Source organism: Cyanistes caeruleus, chromosome 2, assembly GCF_971803275.1.
Source record: "Cyanistes caeruleus chromosome 2, bCyaCae1.hap1.1, whole genome shotgun sequence".
NCBI lineage: Eukaryota > Metazoa > Chordata > Aves > Passeriformes > Paridae > Cyanistes > Cyanistes caeruleus.
The window spans coordinates 32066097-32084376 of NC_141702.1; the positions used below are offsets into that span (position 1 = coordinate 32066097).

General features: G+C 36.4%; 1 protein-coding gene across 5 annotated transcripts in view; it reads left to right on the top strand.

Moving 5' to 3' along the window:
• MEI4 (meiotic double-stranded break formation protein 4) overlaps nt 1-18280 on the top strand; it is a 130308-nt gene that overhangs the window by 72768 nt on the left and 39260 nt on the right. For 3 of the 5 annotated variants that reach the window (XM_086876351.1, XM_023922681.2, XM_086876350.1), the window contains one exon: nt 7919-8472. In XM_086876351.1, coding sequence (XP_086732477.1) covers nt 7919-8472 — 554 coding nt within the window. Of the gene's footprint in view, nt 1-7918; nt 8473-17091; nt 17241-18280 lie in introns of all 5 variants that reach the window. The other 2 variants (XR_015282974.1, XR_015282973.1) reach the window with 1 other exon arrangement.

Consider the following 18280-nt stretch of genomic DNA (forward strand, 5'->3'; position numbering starts at 1 on the left):
TTTATAGTATTTGAGCATTGTGCTGTCACTGCTTTGGAGCAACAAGAAAAGACAAAGGGTCTTACAAAGCATTGATGAATTGATAGGTTCATGGATTGGAGCACCTGTCCTCTAAGACAAATTCCTTCACTCTTACCAGTTCATAAAATCAATGATCGTATTGTTTCTTGGCAGAAAAAAAAAAGTGTTAAAGGGCTCTGAAAAGCCTGCAGCTGTTACTCCAGCCCAAGAAGGCATAAATGCAGTGTTCTACCCTTTTTGTGCCAAGCATGTATTTTAGGAATGACAGTTTAGAGGATAGATGTTTATTACCTTGGTTGCTTCCAGCTGATACTCTTGAAGGTTCCAAATCGATTATCCAGAGTATGTGCTTAGCAAAACTGGTCGCAAATGTTCCCTCTTCCTTAGCTTCACCTTCAAACTTGGTTCAAGTTATTCCATTCTTATGCATCAGGTAGGAATTTACCGAACTGTTTGCTCCTCTAATTAAAATAAAAACCAGATTCTTTTCACCACATACCTTTTTAGAATTCATTTACTCTGCCTTTTATAGATAATTTACAGTAGAACTTCTGCCATGTCCTGGAGTTCCCTCCTGTTTTTAGCCTCCACAGTAGCACGTGTGCCAGCCACCCTACCACAGTGTGTCTGTGTGTTTAGGGAAATGATGACCTCTGAGTCACAGTGTGATTAACCTGGATGTCTGATTTTTGACTGTATCCTGTTTTTTATCCTGGGGCTGTGTTTCACCTTTCAGGATACTGTTTTTAAAATCTGTTCCCTGTGTCAAAGAAGCAGCTTGTTATCTTTTTTTGGGAATAATACACAGAGAAAAAAAAAGAATTTTTATCTCCTGCTTCACTCATTAATTTGGTGTGTTTCTTGAGGCAATTAGTTGTATGTGTGGAAAAAAGGGAACAACTTCCTTTGTAGATTAGCACAAATGAAAACACTGCAGTCTCATTTCTTCTCACTGGGAGTTTATGGAACTGGAACCAGCCAGTTCAACAGCTGAAGTAAAACTGATTATAAACATTACATTGCTACAGTTTACCAGCAGCCTTGCTTTGGGCCACAGAATTCAGCCTTCTCTTCCCTTTCCACTTCCCTGTAAGTCATGGCTTGGAAATTTCTTGCTCAAAAGGGAGAGGCAGAAACTCTGGGTGCTCATCTTATACTCCAGGATTTCAGGGTAGGCAAAGACAGGATCAGATAAGTCCTGCTTTGATGATGGCATAAAAAATGATGGCCAGTCAAAATATTTTCTGAATAATTGTATTTCAGACTTCTGAAAGGGCAAAGCTCTCCATCATGACTTAAGTAATGTAGTTTGTGATGTTTCCTCTGCCTCCTTACATGAAAAGGAGTGGTGAGAGAACATAATTGATAATAGATTTTTAAAGCTCATTTTCAAAGAGAAGCCAATCAGTTGAATTCAGAAAGGTCAGACCAGAACCTGAAGATTTCCTCAGTGAGTATGTTATCTGCAGCCTCATAAAGGAGTCTTCTTTGTTAGTGGGAATAAATGCAGTCCACATCTGACTGAATAGTAATGCAAACACATTTGTCTATTTCTGGGGAGGGAATTATTTCCCTCCCCAGAAGGTAGATGAAATAGTGTGAAATGTGGATTTGCATATGTTGTAAACTTACACTTAGCAACAATTTCAGTTCCTATGACATTGAAATAAGGTAGAGGACTACAGACTAGAATTTCCAAGTTACCATGCTATGTTTGAGGAAAAGCTATTTTTTTTCAGGTTAATGTGTGTAAATCAGCAGCTGTTACAAATTGTTGTGTCCTGTCATCACTTTCCCCCCCTGGTATTTGGAAGGAGTACAAAAGCACAACAATTGCAGAGGAACTGTCAGCCTCTGAGGGGTATCTTTTACTTCTGTCTTCCTTTTTGTAAGGTCAGAGGATTCTCCATTGGCCAGCAGTCAACTCTTAATTTCATGTTGCCATGGAAAACAGTTCTGGTTATTTTTTCAGGTGCTTAGGGATGTGATGTTTCTGCATAAAGACATTCTACCTCTCTACATCTTGCCTCTCCATGCCCCTCAAATAAGAATAGGTGTCTTTCTCTCCATACAGATCCATAAGGGCAGCCCAGTGTGCCATCTCAACATTTTTTTCTCTAAGGCATAGGGCTGTCAGACAAACTGTATTTCAGAAATGTAATTTGACATCTTAAGTGTACTGGTGTATTCCCATGCATCTACCAATGGTAATGCTGCAAGTAGGCAGCATGGTAAGGAATGCCTCACAACTTAAGAAGTATTTTATGTTGTTATGAGGAGAACAAAGAAATGAGAGCAGATCTGTGAGATGGCAAAAATGAAGTTAAATTGTGTTTAGCACAGATTTATAGGAATATGACTCTTGGAATATGATGATGAGATAAATCTGTTCTCCATAATTGTATTGACACAAAGAGGAACTTTATGAAAGCTGAGGCCTTTTCAGGATAATTAAATAAGTTAATTTGCAATCTGCAAAAAGCACCAGCTGGAGTGTAATGATTCATTGAAATCTCAGAGTACTGCTCCTTCCATGGATAACAGGTCTGTTTTGGTTGTGGAAACTTTCTCCCTTTGAAAACAGGTGCTGCCTATCTTATCCAATGGCATTGCTACAGCTGTTCTAAGCACATACTTGGGGTAAAGGGGCTCAAGAAGCATCCTTTTCTTTCTAGATTTCTGTGTAAAGAACCCATTCAGAAGCAAAACCAACCCAATTTTCCCAGCAAGAAAAGAAATTTGTTACTATTTGATTAATTCGTTATAAGATGCATAGTGATTATTAGGAATAACGTTTATAAATGCAAGTGGAATTAGTGTAGATTGATTTCTTCTGGGTAACAGAATGATAGTTTTGGGGAAAACTGAATGTATATGGTATAAGGTTAAGAAGTGTGGTCATGGCAATTAGGATCCTTTTGCCTTTAATTTCACTGTGGGAAGCTAGGAATCGGTCAATTTTTTTCCTGGAAATACAGAATCACAGAATGGTGGAGGTTGGAAGGGGCTACTGAAGATCATCTTGTCCAAGCCTCTTGTCAAGCATGGTCACCTAGAGCCAGTTGTGCAGGACCATGTCCCGATATATTCTAAGTATCTCTGAGGATGGAAATTTCACAACCCTTTTGGGCAGCTTAAACCCAACTTAAACTTAGGATCTAGTTCCTCAAGCAGGTCTTTGTATCCTTCTGGATATATAAAGACAGAAAAGCCAAGTGTTTATACCATGTGGTATTAAAGAATAGTGATGTTTTTATGAAGGCACACTTTAGCTAATTTCTTAGGGAGTCCATTTCATTTTAGCCTTCAGCTCCCTAAATTTCATCCAGATCATTGCAGTCTTCACTGGCTGCTATTTCCTGTCTCTTAGCAAAGCTCAGTGTGTTTCACAATGCAGAGCATTTTCACAAAGACATAATGATTACGGTATAGTACTACCAGTTCAGTCAGGTAGTCTTTAAAGATAACATTAATTCATGTAGTATTTTGAAATATCCCCTGTCTGGCTTAGAACTCAAATTTCAGTCATGTCATTGAGATGGTCAATATCGTAAAGCTTGTCTGGTCTTTTGTTGTCAAAGCTGCCTGATGAGCATTAACTGACTCAAGTATCTTTACTGCAAGTTTGCTTTATTTGACTTGAACTGTGGAAGATTTGTGCTGTCATCTACAGAGATCCCTTAAAAATGAATGTTTATATCCTCAAAATCCTTCTCAGTTCTCACTGAATTCTAAACATTTAGTGCTTTCTGTAAGCAAAATCCCTAACAAATTGAAGTATATTCTTCTAAGCCTTTAGAGGAGCATTTAAACTCTAGCATTGAACAATTTGAGAATTTTACATACTCAGTCCTATATTAATTTCTATGAAATTATCCCTAAATGGGATAAAATATGTCAGCATGTACCTTTAGCATAAAAAATCACCTTGCATTTAACCAAAAGACTTTTCCAAGCCAGTTACAAAAAAAATACCCCATGGAGATGCAGAAGCAAATTGTGGGATAAAAGGCTTCTAAAACTTCTTATTTGGAGAATTCTAGTATTTTCTAATATTCAACAATATTTTGGCATTACTATTACAGAATAATGAACATAGAAGTTTGCCTTGGTTCCAGGTCAGTTCAACAATGGGGTGCTGAAGACATAAAAGTTCATGAAGGAGGGAGAGTTGTTTTTTTCTTCAGTCAGCTTGGTTAGTAATGAAAACAGCAGAACAGAGTTACATATGAAAGAAAGGCAAAGAAACTGCATGGGGTTTTAAATAAGAAAATAAACTTGATTTATTGTTCAGGGAAAGTGCATTTCAATCAAACCAATCAATGAAAATTAAGTGAAGAATAACAGAGCCCTGAGAAATGTAGACATGGACATAATTTCAGTTTTTCGTTTCCTTTTAGAGGTTATTGACTGAATGCCTACTTGGAAAGCAGAATGCCGTATCATTAAAGAGGTTTCTATGAATGTCTCATTTTCACTTGTCTCTTGTTTTTTCCTTTAGAAGTGGAACTGAGAGTATCAATTGTAACTGAGTTTTAAGAGAGATTTACATATCTGATGTCAGTGGTTTTGATTTTCAAGTGGTAATCCATGTGTCTGCTCATGAAATGAGAGAATATAAACAATGTCTAATGCTTGAAACTGAAGTAATTTTTTCTTTGCAGAGTTCAGATCATGTCTTCACCTTGCTTCTCACCTCTGCCACCTTCAAGTCACTTTTCTGTTCTGCAGTCCCTGTTGATGGTGGAACTGCAGGTAGATTAAGTTTTTCGAAAGATTTGAAGATTGTTTTACCATTTCACAGCAATTTCATCAGTTGAGAACTCTTCTTCCAGTTTTTAAGTTTAGAACTACATGCATTTGGCCTTTCTCATTCAAATGTTCTCTGGTCTGAGGCAGCCACCAGCAGAGTGCCTTAAGAATGCATCTTCTACCACTCCAGCTCCTACTACACAGATCTTATACAAGCTGCCTCTTGTACTTCACATTGGGTAGTGAGAGAATGAATATGGGAGATGAGATTGACTTTGGTGTTTTCTAGAGCTCTGCTTCCTTAGGACTCGCTGAAGACTCCCTATTCTCTAGTCATGGGCTGGTTGGCACCTCACTGCCCTGATGAAAGCCTCTGTTTTGTACAGTTTGTACATCTGAGTTCTAGTGCTTGCACACCTTGCTGACACGCTGCGCAGTATGTAAGTCACTCCCTCATCCCTTGAGTGGCTTCTGATTTTCAGGCCATACTCTTTCTGCCCTAGGGGATACGTGTAGAGGGATGTGAGTTCTTCAGCCTTTGCACTCCAGGGCTCTCTGTGGGACCACATCTTGCTTTGTTTCTCAGCTCAGGATCTTAACTTAGTAAGGAGCTAAAGTCCTAAATTAGAATTAAGAATTTAAATATTTCCTGAATTTGATGTGACAAATTTAAGGTCACTGTAAAATTGTTCATGACCAGATATTTCATTACTTATGGTATTGTAAAATTTGTGGTCACTTTATCACACCCACTAAATTTGCATATTTCTTGTTCCAATACACTTACAGTCAAATGTTCTTGAAATTAGTATTTAAGGATTCTTGTTAGTCTGAGGCAGGCTTAATGCCATTCCTTTTATTTATTTATTTTCTTGATACCCACATGGTGTGAACATCAAGACTGCTTTCTCATTTCAGTAGTAGGTAAAGTACAAAGTGATGAGTTTAGCTTCTTTCAAGAAAGAAATTACAAGCTATTTCTAGATATTTGGAGGGAAATAACAACTATTTCCTGGTGGTTTTTTGGGTTTTTTTTTTACAACAGAACTGCCACCTCCTTTCCAAATGACTGGAACATGTAAATGGCTTAACAATTTTAAGCATTTTATGTTACTCATTTAGCTGGAAATATTGGGGGGGGAGGGGGTATATTGATATTGGGGACTTACTGTAAAAGGGTTTTCTGGAAGCTCATTATGGAACAGGAGTTTGATATTGCAGTGGATAGGAACCTAACCATAAATGCAGCATTATCTCCTAGTGAAAGGAATGCTTAATTGAATACCCTACCTCTTTTATCTGGGAAAGCATCTTATGCTTGGTTTCTGTGGATATTACTGTACTAGTCTTCCTTTTCGCTTTTCTTCACCTTTCACTTCTATTTTTTTCATTAAATCCTCATGAGCAATTTTCATGTTGTTCCATGGGATTAAGAACAGGAGCAAAACAACCACATAGTGGAACTCACAGAAGATGGATTCTCTTGAAAGGCTTATTTTCCTTAAATGGCATCAAAAACAACTTTCCATTTTTTCCTTCTGAAATGTGTTTTGCTCAAAACCCTAGGGAGAGAAGACATGAAAGATGGATGTCTGTTCTTGTTAGTCAGACCTTTGCTTCTTTGCTTGCTTTCCCAGTTTGGGTATGCAGGGCATTTGGAAACAGTGTTAATCTATAAAATGCTAGGCTGGCCTTAAATGTCCAGCTTTTCCTACCTCCTTGAAATGGCAATTGATTTCCCTACAGTGAGCCCTTTAATTTTGAGTCAGCTGGTTCCAATACTGTGCAATTTCAAATATGTCTGAATATTAAAGACGTGAAAATCAACACTGAATAGTATAAACCACATTTCCAGTTTTGTTCTCAGTACTTTCATTGGTACTGGGATTTTTTCAGAGACCGAATTAATGGTCAGAATTAAATTGAAATGGTGAATTTAATGAAGTCTGTAATAAAATTTTTGAGTAGTGTTTTATTAACATACAGACTACTGTGGGTTGCGGCTTAGGGATGTTTTCTGTGTTAAAAATGCTTTTTTAACTTGCTATGAAATATAACATTTATTTCCTGTGAGGCCAAACCTTCTATAATTAATTTTAATTTGAGAATACAAAGGCAGAGGAGTATAGTACTGGATTGGATTCTTGTGGAAAATGACAGTATAGGCACATTTTCCAATAGTGAGAGGGGGAGAAGTTTGTGACTCTGCCCCAGTAAGCAGGGCTGAGCCGGGAGTTGGTCAGATGGGGTTCTAGCCTTGCCTCGTGGCACTAAGATGTTTATGTGTGTTGGTCTTCACTTCTCTGCCTTGTTTTGACAGTGATCTTTTGGCATAGGTAGCATGTAGAACAGGTGTCTTCTGTCACCTAGAGCTGAGTTTATGTCAAGATGCATTGTCTTCAATGTATTTAATGTGTGAAATGGGATGAAAGAGATTCTACAGTAGCACACAGAAGTAACTTATTGGTGTGAATGTATTGTATACCTCTTGTAATGTAGTTTGTGTGTCTTTGAAGGAGATGGTATGAGATAGGTGATGACTGAAGAAGCTTTTGATTCTGAATGTTCCTCTTTGTTAAATAATGAAAAAATCAAACCTAATGTTCTGTTCAACTTTGACTGTTGTTAGAATTTCTTTCCTGACTGGGGAGAGAGAGTACACATAAAGAAGAATATTTTATTTGATGCAGTTACAGTAACAGATTTTCACTGCCTTTTAAAAGCAGTCTGACTTTTTGAGAATAAAAGCAGCAAAAATGTTTGGAGGACCAGAAATTTACATGCATTTTCTTCCCTGGAAATTAATGGGAATATAGATGTTCACTTAAATTGTTTGGTTTATGTTTACTTAAATTATATATATGAAAACTTAAGATTTCTGACAGTTTAAAATTACTATTCATATTACTGTGAGTGTAAAACATCTTGTTCACAAATAGACATTAACCTGTGAAAATTTTGGCTTTAATTTAAAAAGACCTTCTTCCACAGCTAAATTCTAGTCATGGGAAGATCTTGGGGAGCAAACATACACAGGTATTACATGATTTTTGCATGGAAGCAAAAAGGAGAAAGTACATGTGGCACTTTAAATAAGCATGTATTTAAGCATCACACAAATATAATTTTCATGTTTGCATTTCAGGAAAACAGGATACCTCTGCTGAAACTCTTCTGGGTCAGGAACATATAAACCCTACAAGTTACTCAAGCCAGCTAGAAGACTCTGGATGTGATGTCTGTAATGACTCTGCATTTGATTCTTTAGGCATAGCTTCAGATTTTCACCAATCTGAGCATAATGTCAGCAAACATTGGTTGGAAAGAGTTCCCCCACTGCATCTTTTCCATACTAGCAAGGAGCAATCTCTGACTGCTCCAGTGCATTTTTTGCAATGCTTGCTTGAAATAAGAAAACTGTCAGAAGGAGGAAGTCTTCAAGCAGACTTTTCACAGCTTGAGAATGATTCTTTTACCATATGCAATTCAGTGTCTCAGTTGCTTGATGGACTGACTGTTTTTTACAACAGTCCCAAGTTCCCAGCTCCAGGTTTCCTTTCTGAAGGAGTTTGTGTTCTGATCAGTTTGATAACTGATACTAAATTATCTAATCATGTTTTGAAGAAGTGTTTCAAGAAGATGGAAGAATTTAAGAAAAATCTAATTAAAATTATTTTAAGAAATAGGAGTGTCAATAGGGTAAGTTTAAAACATTTTCCTTCTTTCATATCCAACTTCCATATACTGTAATATTCTCCTGGTTTTATGCATTTTTAAAATACCAGTTTGTCTTATATTTTGAAGAGTACTACTCAGAGATTTTTGTGATTCTTCTTTTCTGAAATATGGATAATAAATGCTCTGAAGCACCTGGAAAAGTTCTTGCTCATGCATGCAAGAGGTTCTAACCTATATCCAAGAACAGGACTTTTAAATAACTGATAAAAATGCAGTTTAAAGCAGCTGATAAAAATGCAGTTTAAAGCAGCTTCATAGAAAATATGAGGGAAAAACATATTGTTTCTCTTGCTGTATGGAGATATACTGTAGATATTCATTCAGATGTGATGAATTCTTATTCTTTCTTGAGCAACTAAATAAAATAATTTGTTTGCTTCAGACATCCATCATCCTCTAGCTACTTGCAAATTTGTGTTTTAGAAATATATAAGCAAATGAGTGGAGTGTTCAAAAATAATGTCCCCATCACAAACAACAAATAGGACTGAATTTAATTTTGTTTGTATTCATCAGTGTGTTTTGTTCCATGTATAATTTTGTTAATTGCCTCGTTCATCTGAAATATCCTTGGTCTGTTTTCACAAGATACCTTACAGGTAATGAATTTCATTGCCTGTCTTAGAATTTTTGATTTTCATTCTGACTTTTAGAGTAACTTGGAACAGCCACCATGGTGGTATTTTTTGAGACTTAGATGTACCAATTTAGTGTCCTCATGTAGGTAACTATGCTACCATTAGAGCAAATTAAGATCTTATCCCCGTAATCCTTGGAGCCTGAAAAATGCTTAGTGGGTACTAGGTCCCTATTTTAGGATAAACTCTAAAGTTGCCTCTCCCAAAACTAGAGCCTGGACATCTGGTATGCCTGTGCATGGATGTACCCATTTGCCTTAATTTAAAATGAATCCAGCTCACTGTGTATTGAGTGTTTACCCCAGAACATGGACATCAAGCAAATACTATTAACAAATTAAGAGGGCATTAAGTAAAAAGTATGTACCTATATTTTGATTAGGAAGCATTCAGGCTGAAATCTTTCCAGGACTAGAATCCTGTGTTTCTAATACCAGAAATATTTCCACTTTAGTGTCAGCATGGTGCAAGACTTAATTTTTAATTAGAGGTGTCCTTGGTCAGTGTTTTGAAAGGATGTGACCATACATTCCATTTGTGTGGTGTCAGGAATGGAGTTATACAGGCGTGACTCCTTTTTTGTGTGTGGGGGGGGATCACTGGATACAAAAAAAAAATTTTAACAGTCCTTCATTAAGGACTTCTTTATAACTGATGATGTACAGTGTTTCCACCGTTTCCTATCCCCTTACTGAATGAGAACTCAATAAATAATTGAAATAAGGTTAAGTGTGGAAGAGCAATCCAGAGATGGACTTTCTGTTGATTGGAGGAATCTGGCAAAGTTTAATTGAGAGGTGTCACATCTTAAATGGGAGAAAATACTCTGATAGATCAGGGATGTTTCAGGTCTGAAAAGTATTTTTATGAATCATTCAGGAGAGGTGGAGTACATCCACGTAATTTGAAAGTGACATATTTTCTCTGAATAACTTCACTAAAACAGGTGGCTTTTTATGAGATGTGTTGTATCTTGCTTCCACAAAAATATTGACATAATAAAGAGTCATTACTATTGGCAGCCATTATTTCAGTCAAACACATTAAAAGAGTTTAAAAATTGTGCAGACCAATTACTAAGGGGTAATCTTGGAGATTAGATCTTCCAGATTAGATCTAATCTTCCAGATTAGAGGTTTGGTGTTCTTTAAACTGAATTGAAAATGGAAACAAATGTGTAGCATTCAGAAATAGTAGTGTAAATTGTAGAACTAATTCTTCACACTCTGTGCACCAGATAACGCCCAGGAACACTTTGTACAGGTAGTGATTAAAATACCAAGATTAAAGGTTTTTTAAAAAAATTGCCATTACTTACAAGGCTAGCTTCTGGAAAGAGTCACAGGCTGTATGAATTTCAGTTCCAGGAAAATGCTTAAATCCCCCCAGCTTAAAAATATTAAGAATTTTGTTGTATCTAACCTCACTGTCAAAAAGCGTTTGTATAGACAGCTATGCAGCGATGTAGTATTTGACACAGCTTTCCCTTTACCATCCTCATCATTAAAACTGTCAGGAATTTTCAAGGAGGACAAAGGGCTGTGAGAAACACCTTCAAAAAGCTCACAGAGAAAAGTAGCTGTGTAATTAATTAATTAATTAATTACATCTTTAAAAGCAATCTCAGCATTTTTCAGAGCATATTAAATACCTTTAAATAATCTTTGCTAATTGGAAAAGGAATCATTATCTCTACCTTAGATGTAAAGTAAGAAAAACATCAGCAGAATTACTTGCTGTAACTGTACGGTCCTATTGTTTAAAATGTTTCTAATTATAAAGCATTGGAAGCTGTAAAACCAGCAAAGACGTCTATTCAGAATTTTTTCCTGGATTCAGCTGCCTAAAGCTGTGGGTGTTGGTTAGAGTCTGACCTGAAACTCCAAATTGACATAGGTTTCAAAAGAAAAAAAAAAAAAAAAAAAAGTCTGTCAATTAAGGTATGTGACAGAAAATCAAAGGTAATTTTATGTAAAATATTCTATTATTTATATCAAAAAAACTAAAAATGGCCTCTTGAATTTTCCTTTTTTAAATTTTCTCCTTTCCCTCCATGTTTGGAGAGCAGCTCAGAAATATGCACACAGTTGTTAGACACACAGTATTTTGGAATAAACCTTCTAGAAATAATTCAAAAAAGGAACCTCAAGTCGCAGCTGCTCAGGGTGAAGCATGAATGTTCAGAGGTTCAACCATCTGTGCAAGGCGTGACTTTGCACCTTCTGCTGGCATGGTTTTGCATCCCTGTATGGCTGCCACAGAAAAGCGTGTGAGGATCCTGTGTCTAACTCTGGTACACATGAGCGGTTGCTTCCATACAGCAAAACGCGTGACAGTCACTGCTGATCTGTGGAGCAAGCGCTTCGTTCATCACCAGTTTTTGAGTCCTCAGCGCTGAGACCTTTGGGGGTTTGCAGGCTGTGTATTGCCTTTCAGTTGCAAGTTGTTCATTTGTGTTGAGTCACTCCACTGACACGCTCTGCTGTGTCAGCAGAGCCACTCTTGTATTTATGTAGGCTCCTTGCAAGTCCTGCTTTCAAGCAGACCCAAGTGTACTATAAAACTCTGTGAGATTGTATTCAGTTGGCAGAGCCACTGGCTCTGGCTTTCAAATGGACTCTACCTGACAAAACATGGGAAAACATTTTGCATGGAAAACTCTGGTAGGAGCTATGGTATGTAATTACAGCCCCAGTGGAGTAGAAACTCCAGAAAGGAAGCACTGGAACATTGTTTTTTTGCTTAATCTACCTGTTTAGGATTTGACAACATCTGTCTTCACCCACCTCCACAGAGGCACAGCAAATGTTTCTCCTGCTCATAGTTGAATCAGTCACTCACTGGCACTGAAATGTGCCTGTTCTGTTGACATTTGTATTTGTTGTCCAGAATGTGTTCAAATAGGGGATCATTTCTCCTATTTCAAAAAAATACAACAGCTGGAGGGACAACCCAGGATTCCCAACTCCCTGTGCTGTTCTGGGTAGCGTATGTGTTTCTGGTGAAGGTTTTGGACAGCTCATGGAAGTAGAGCACTTCAGAGATGACATCCTGGAAGTCTCCTGTGGTGAATCTAGGCTGGCTGTAAGTTCATAATGTATAGAATTAGCTTTAAAAGTCAAATCTGTCTAACAGAAATTAAGACACTTTATATTTTCCATATTTACATCTCTTGCCTATACAGCTGTGTGAAACTTTAAAACAGTTATTGTGAGGGAATCTAGAGTCTAATTTATTACTTTGGAGATAGAAGAAAAATAAGTTTATCTTTAGCCTCTTTCAGTGAAGTTCAGTTGTGTTCAAAGCTGTCACGGCCAAGTATGTCACAGGGCACTGCATTACGTGGGATTTCTGTGGTGTGATCCTTAGTGGTGTCACACCATTTGTCAGCACTGTAGGCAATTCAGTTCACTGGTTTTACTTCTTTTAGGTGCAGTTGATAGTGTAATTCAGAACCTGGCTAATGCATCCATTACAGGCCTTCACCCTGGGCTTTTTACAGAGATCTGTGTCTGTTTCTTGGACCTCGTGTTTTAAGGCGTTAACCAAAAAACAACGCTTCTTCTGGGATTCTAACATTGACTGTGTGTTGAGATCCTGTTCAACAAATGCCTCATCTCTCTGGCCCATCTTGCTCATGCTCTCTTTCAACAGTGGTCTCTTCAAGACCTGGAAGGAAGAGAGATGTGTTTCAGTGAGTGGTGTGTTGTTGTTTGCTTCTTCTCATGCTATGTTTAAAACATCAATACTGACTTTGAAGATGCTGTTAAGTCAAGAATTGCTGTTCCTGTCAAACAACACACACACAAAAAAAGGTTATGTTATATTTCCTTCCTTTTTTAAAATATTATTCAGAAATTTGCTACCTTTAGAGTAGTTGTTTTGAAGTTACTAGCATTAACAGTATCTGGAGGGACACTGAGACATCAACATAGTTTTAGGAACTTCTCTTATCCTGTTTGGGACTTTACTCCCATTTTAATTTTTCACTCATGTTTCATTTAAAAGCCTTTATGTAAAAATTTGCCAGTGCTCAAAATACTACTATTGATAACATTTAACAGGAAAGCAAATGCAGGATTTCTGAGTAGTAGTTTAATGCCTTTACTGGGTATTTATGTGCGAAAGAATTCACAATTCTTCATGAAAATAACAAGTTGAAAAGTAATACATTGAAAAGCAGAAAGAGAAATGTTTAAATCTCAGTAGCAATTGTATAATGTAATGTGTATGTATACTTATGCAGTTAAAAAAGCACACATTCATCAGAGCCATGTATTTGAATCTTTTCTTATCTAGGATACAATTTGTATGATTCATTAATGACTGAATTTTCCTGGAAGAAAGTAATCATAAATTTACTCTGGTGCTTGAATACATGCAACAGTATGCATTTAATACCTGCTGCAGGTAGTTGTGGGTGACAGTAAGTTTCCCCAGCTCTGTATGAGTTTGCAGTATCTTTTGTCAGCCATAGCCAAGACAGGACTTAACTCATTGCTTTACAAGAGTCTTTCCTGCTTAGGGACAAATAAGATTTAAAAGTAGTTATTCATGTCACTGGTGGTTTTCAAGTGTAAAACGAGCAGGCTTCAATTTTTGTAATTAATTGAGTCCCAAGGGGAATACTGTGGGTGCATTTTCATCAGGCAAAAGATTTTGCTTTTACAGGGGAAGAGCACTTCATTTGTATGAATATTAAAACATGTTGCCTGGATTTTGAGGTCTAGTAAGAGTCAATGTTTGAATCTCTTGATTATTGAATTAATTTTTCTCAGCAATCTGTTGTCCTTATATAGAGACTTAAGTCAAATGGTAATCGAAATCCATTGTCTTGAAAATTACTACTGTGTAAAGCAATCACCAAACTGACTGACCCTCATTTACTTCAGTAAAGTGGATCATAGAAGTAACTAGAAAAGAATGAATGAAACAAAATGCTGTCCATCTTCCCCTCTCAGACAGCCTCAGCTGATGCAGAGCATACACTAAAGCTACAGTTATGGAAGAACTACAGGACAGTTAGTTTGTCCAGCAGGTAGTGGGCTGAAGCTCCCCATCAGAAGAGTCTGTCAGCTCAATGCCTTCTGTAAAAGGACTTTTTCAACAGGCTGCCCTTGATCAGGGGCCTGTAGTAGGCCCCAGTCACAAGGTTCCCTTTGTTGCCTCAGTCTCCTGCCCACAGGCTCTCAAGCTGCTCGTGAATGTTCTTCCAAGACAACTTTCTGCACTCGATCCCACTTGTGATGCAGAGGGTGACCCTTCCACTTCTTTCTCCCCTGTCTACTCTGAGCACTCTTTAGCCTTCAATAAACATGCTCCAGTCATGGGGTTTGTCCCACTGAGCTTCAGTAACAGCAACAAGGTTGTAGCTTTCTAGCAGCACTGTGGCTTCCAGCTCCTCCAGTTTTTGCCTATGCCTATGTGTAAAGGCACCTCAGCTGAATTGTCAGCAAAGAGTTGAAATTAAATGTATCAATTCTTGAGACTAATAGATAGAAGAAATATTGCCATGTAAACAGGGAGAGCCATCAATTAATAAAGGAAGCAATGTGGAGATAAGAAAAGGGGTGCTAATGTTCTGTGTATAAAAGTGAGCTTTTCAATTGGCATTGATGATTAGGAGTCAAAGTCAGGTAGGACTAAATGGGAAAGGGTAATGTGAAATCAAAGGTGAAAATAGTTTTGTTTATAACAGCTCTCAATTTGAGGGTACCTGGAATAATTATTTGCCTGTCCTGTGTTGCCAAATATGTCATATGTTTTATTGGGAAAGAAAGCTGTTACTTGGGGCAAAAACTGTAAATTAGCAAAACAGAAAGTAAGGTGCAGTTATCATAGATGCCTGGTATAGTGAATCATGCAACTCATGAAGGAATTAAACTCAAAAATTTTAGACATCCACTATTAAATAAAATCTAACATGCTGATAAATGAGTTCTAAAAAACTAATTCCTAAGTTTTTTATGCTGTTTCCTGGGAAACAGGGCTTAGAGGAGTGTGCTGTCTGCTTTGGTTATCAGTCATTTCCTCTCCGAGTAACTTTTGATAGCCACTAGGAAAGTCACTAGGAAAGAAGTGAAAGGTCAATAATGCCTTCAAGTAGGCTTTAAAATCTGTAGCTGGGTGAAGGAGAAACCAAGTTAGTATTCCTGAGATAAGCCAAACATTGACATTATATATTCATTTTGGCAACAGCCAGGTCGACAATCCACACTTCCTTCCCAATTGCTGTCACAGCATTACCTTCTCTTGCTCTGCATACTGAATAACATGGGAAGACAGTAGAACCTGGGGTGTGGGAGGGAGGGGAAGGAGAGGTGATGCAGGACCTGAACAGTGTACTAGGCTCCATCATTTCCTGTTTCTGATGGTATATTTTTTTATAATCTAATTTTCTGACTGCTTTTACCTGAGGATTCCTGAAATGCATTGATTTTATTTCATCTACAAAATTAAACAAGCCCAAGGGATTAAAATACTTCTGTTTTTTTAACATTGAATAGATTTGAGAGCTGAACATATGCTTTTATCTTTAATGAAACAACATATTATTAGATTTTTTTTTAGTTTGAATGTTTCCAGAGTATAATTAGTAATACATGAGCATTGCTGTACAGCAAAGTCTTATTTTTTTTTGCTGTTTGCAGATTTATTGCTTATATACTATAAATTTGTTCTGCATGCAGTCTATGAACATTATTTGAACCTTCTTTGTTGTCTCTTATTTTCTTAAAATATTCTTATAGGAATGTAAGGGATCCATCAAGATACTATGTAAAACCAATGCTCTTTAATAAATCAGCAGGATTTCAAAAATCAGTATTAATATTTATTAAATATATTTTCTGTAATATGTTACTGTGAAATATTTTTATTATAAGGATACATTTAATAAGAATATTTATTAAATAATAATGAATTCACCAGTGGGATTTTTTGGTGCCATTGATACCTGTATCTCAAGTACCCTAAGTGTCATCATTACAAAATAACAAAATACCAATTTACTTCTCTTAGTAGAGGCTGAGGCTGAAAATTTCAAGGTTCCCTGTTATCTCATCCTCAAAAATTCCAAATAGAAAATGACTGGATAACTCTTGCCAAACCGTAAAGGATACGGAAATTTTGGGAAGATCTTATTTTAGTTAAATCTCAGCTGCTAGCATTAATAATTGCACAAAAATACTTCATTGCTTCATTATCTGTCAAAAGTTATGTAAGCTAAAAGAGCTCAAACAAGAACAAAATATTCATGTTTTACTGTGATCTTTGGGAAAGGTTACCTTAAAAAACTACTCTGGATTGCCTAGATTACTTGCTCGCCAAAGACAAATTAGCAAGTATTCTCAATGTTATGCTCTGAAAATGTAGAACTTTAAAATTTGTATCCCTTCTTAATTTATTAAAATAAATAAAATGGAATGTCAGCTTTACTGAAAAACATGCTATTTTTTAAACATTTTTTAAACCTTGAGTTGAAGCGGTTGTACCCTTGGGAACATGGGTGTTGTCAAGGCACAACTATCCAGGTGCTGAAAACTTGTTTCTAGTAGATACTGTGGAAGACACTTTCAAAATTGTAATTTCTACTTTATTTTTAGAAAGAGGAGTCATTGTTTTGTTTGGAAGGGCATATATTTCCTGTATATGAAAGATTCATTTAAATTCATATATCCTCAAAGCACAGATAGATGCATGCATTACATTACCCCTTCATATCATTTTAATTGTTCAGAAACCTATTTTTATCACATCTTCACTCATATTTCATATTTATAGACTCTTTGGTGTATATGTTGATGAATGATTTTAATTACACAGGCTTCTCAAAGCTGTATGTGTACAATTTATGAATTCTTTTTAATAGGCGGAGTTTACTTTGTATCTCTGTCTGCATGCAGATTTGATTCTGAACTTGAGACTTGTGTGTCTTTTCTAGATTTCTTTTGCTACTTGTTTTGGAAGTAGCAGAAGTGCAGCACTTCTTGCAGAATTGAGATGGTTGACAGCAAAGTTTTATCAAAGTTGGATTGTTCTGACTGTCCATAGGAGTCTCACGTTGGGCACTTCTTCAGCAGGAAGAGGCTGGTAAATAGGCTTTGCATCAACTGCTGATCAGGCAGTCAAGCAAGAACTGTAAAAGCTACCTAATTAATTGTTTTTACAGCAAAATATTTCAGTTAACCTTGCTTTCTACTTACATAGCCCAAAATTTGGTCAGTGACAATTTTACAAGAGACAGTGTTGAAAACCATGTTAAAGTCTAGGTAAATGTTTCCCCTAAATAAAATTGTGATGACTGCTCCTGGAATACCTTTCTGCCTTTCATGTGCTTGGAAAAGTTTTCCAACAGGACTCATCTAATGCAAATTTGTAAATGGTGGGCAAGTGTTTTTATTTATATATATGTGTATATAATATGTATATAATATATATATATATATATATATGCATATGTGTGTGTATATACATATATATGTGCTTATTTATACACATGTGAGTTGGCTGGAGCTGTAATCTAGATTGTTAATAGGATGCTGTGATCTGCTTTGAGTGGCTAAGACATCATACTTATTCAAATCATACAAATTTGTGTTAAGAGTATCCTTTTTTCCAGTCAAAAATACTCATTTGCAAAGAGTTACTGAATATTAATGTTGTGGGGGATATATATTTATATAAAAAATACAAGTTACAGTATGTGTCTTACTTATTTTTCCTTTGAAATAATTCCAGTATATTTACATATAGAAAAATTTTGTGTACCTTGTAGAGCAGAATGCTTCATTATATAGCTATTTATTTCAATTTCAATTTCAGGGAACAAAGAAAGCAGTTTATTTTTTTTAGTAGAAGAAACTGTGGCAAAAAATTACTAATATAATTCTCATATAGGTCTACATCACTTCTCTTGTGGTTCAGGAGTAATGCATAGTTAAAGAACAATGTGAAAGTGAATTGTTTGGATTTGAAAATAGATACAGATACATAGTGTGTCTTCTTGCAGTTAGCATTTAATCAAGTTTTTTCCCAATAACTATATTGACAGAACACCCTGGTACAGCTCTCAGCTCATGTGTTTGAATTTCAAAGAATTTGTTCATTTATTTGTCTAGCTGTGAAAAGCA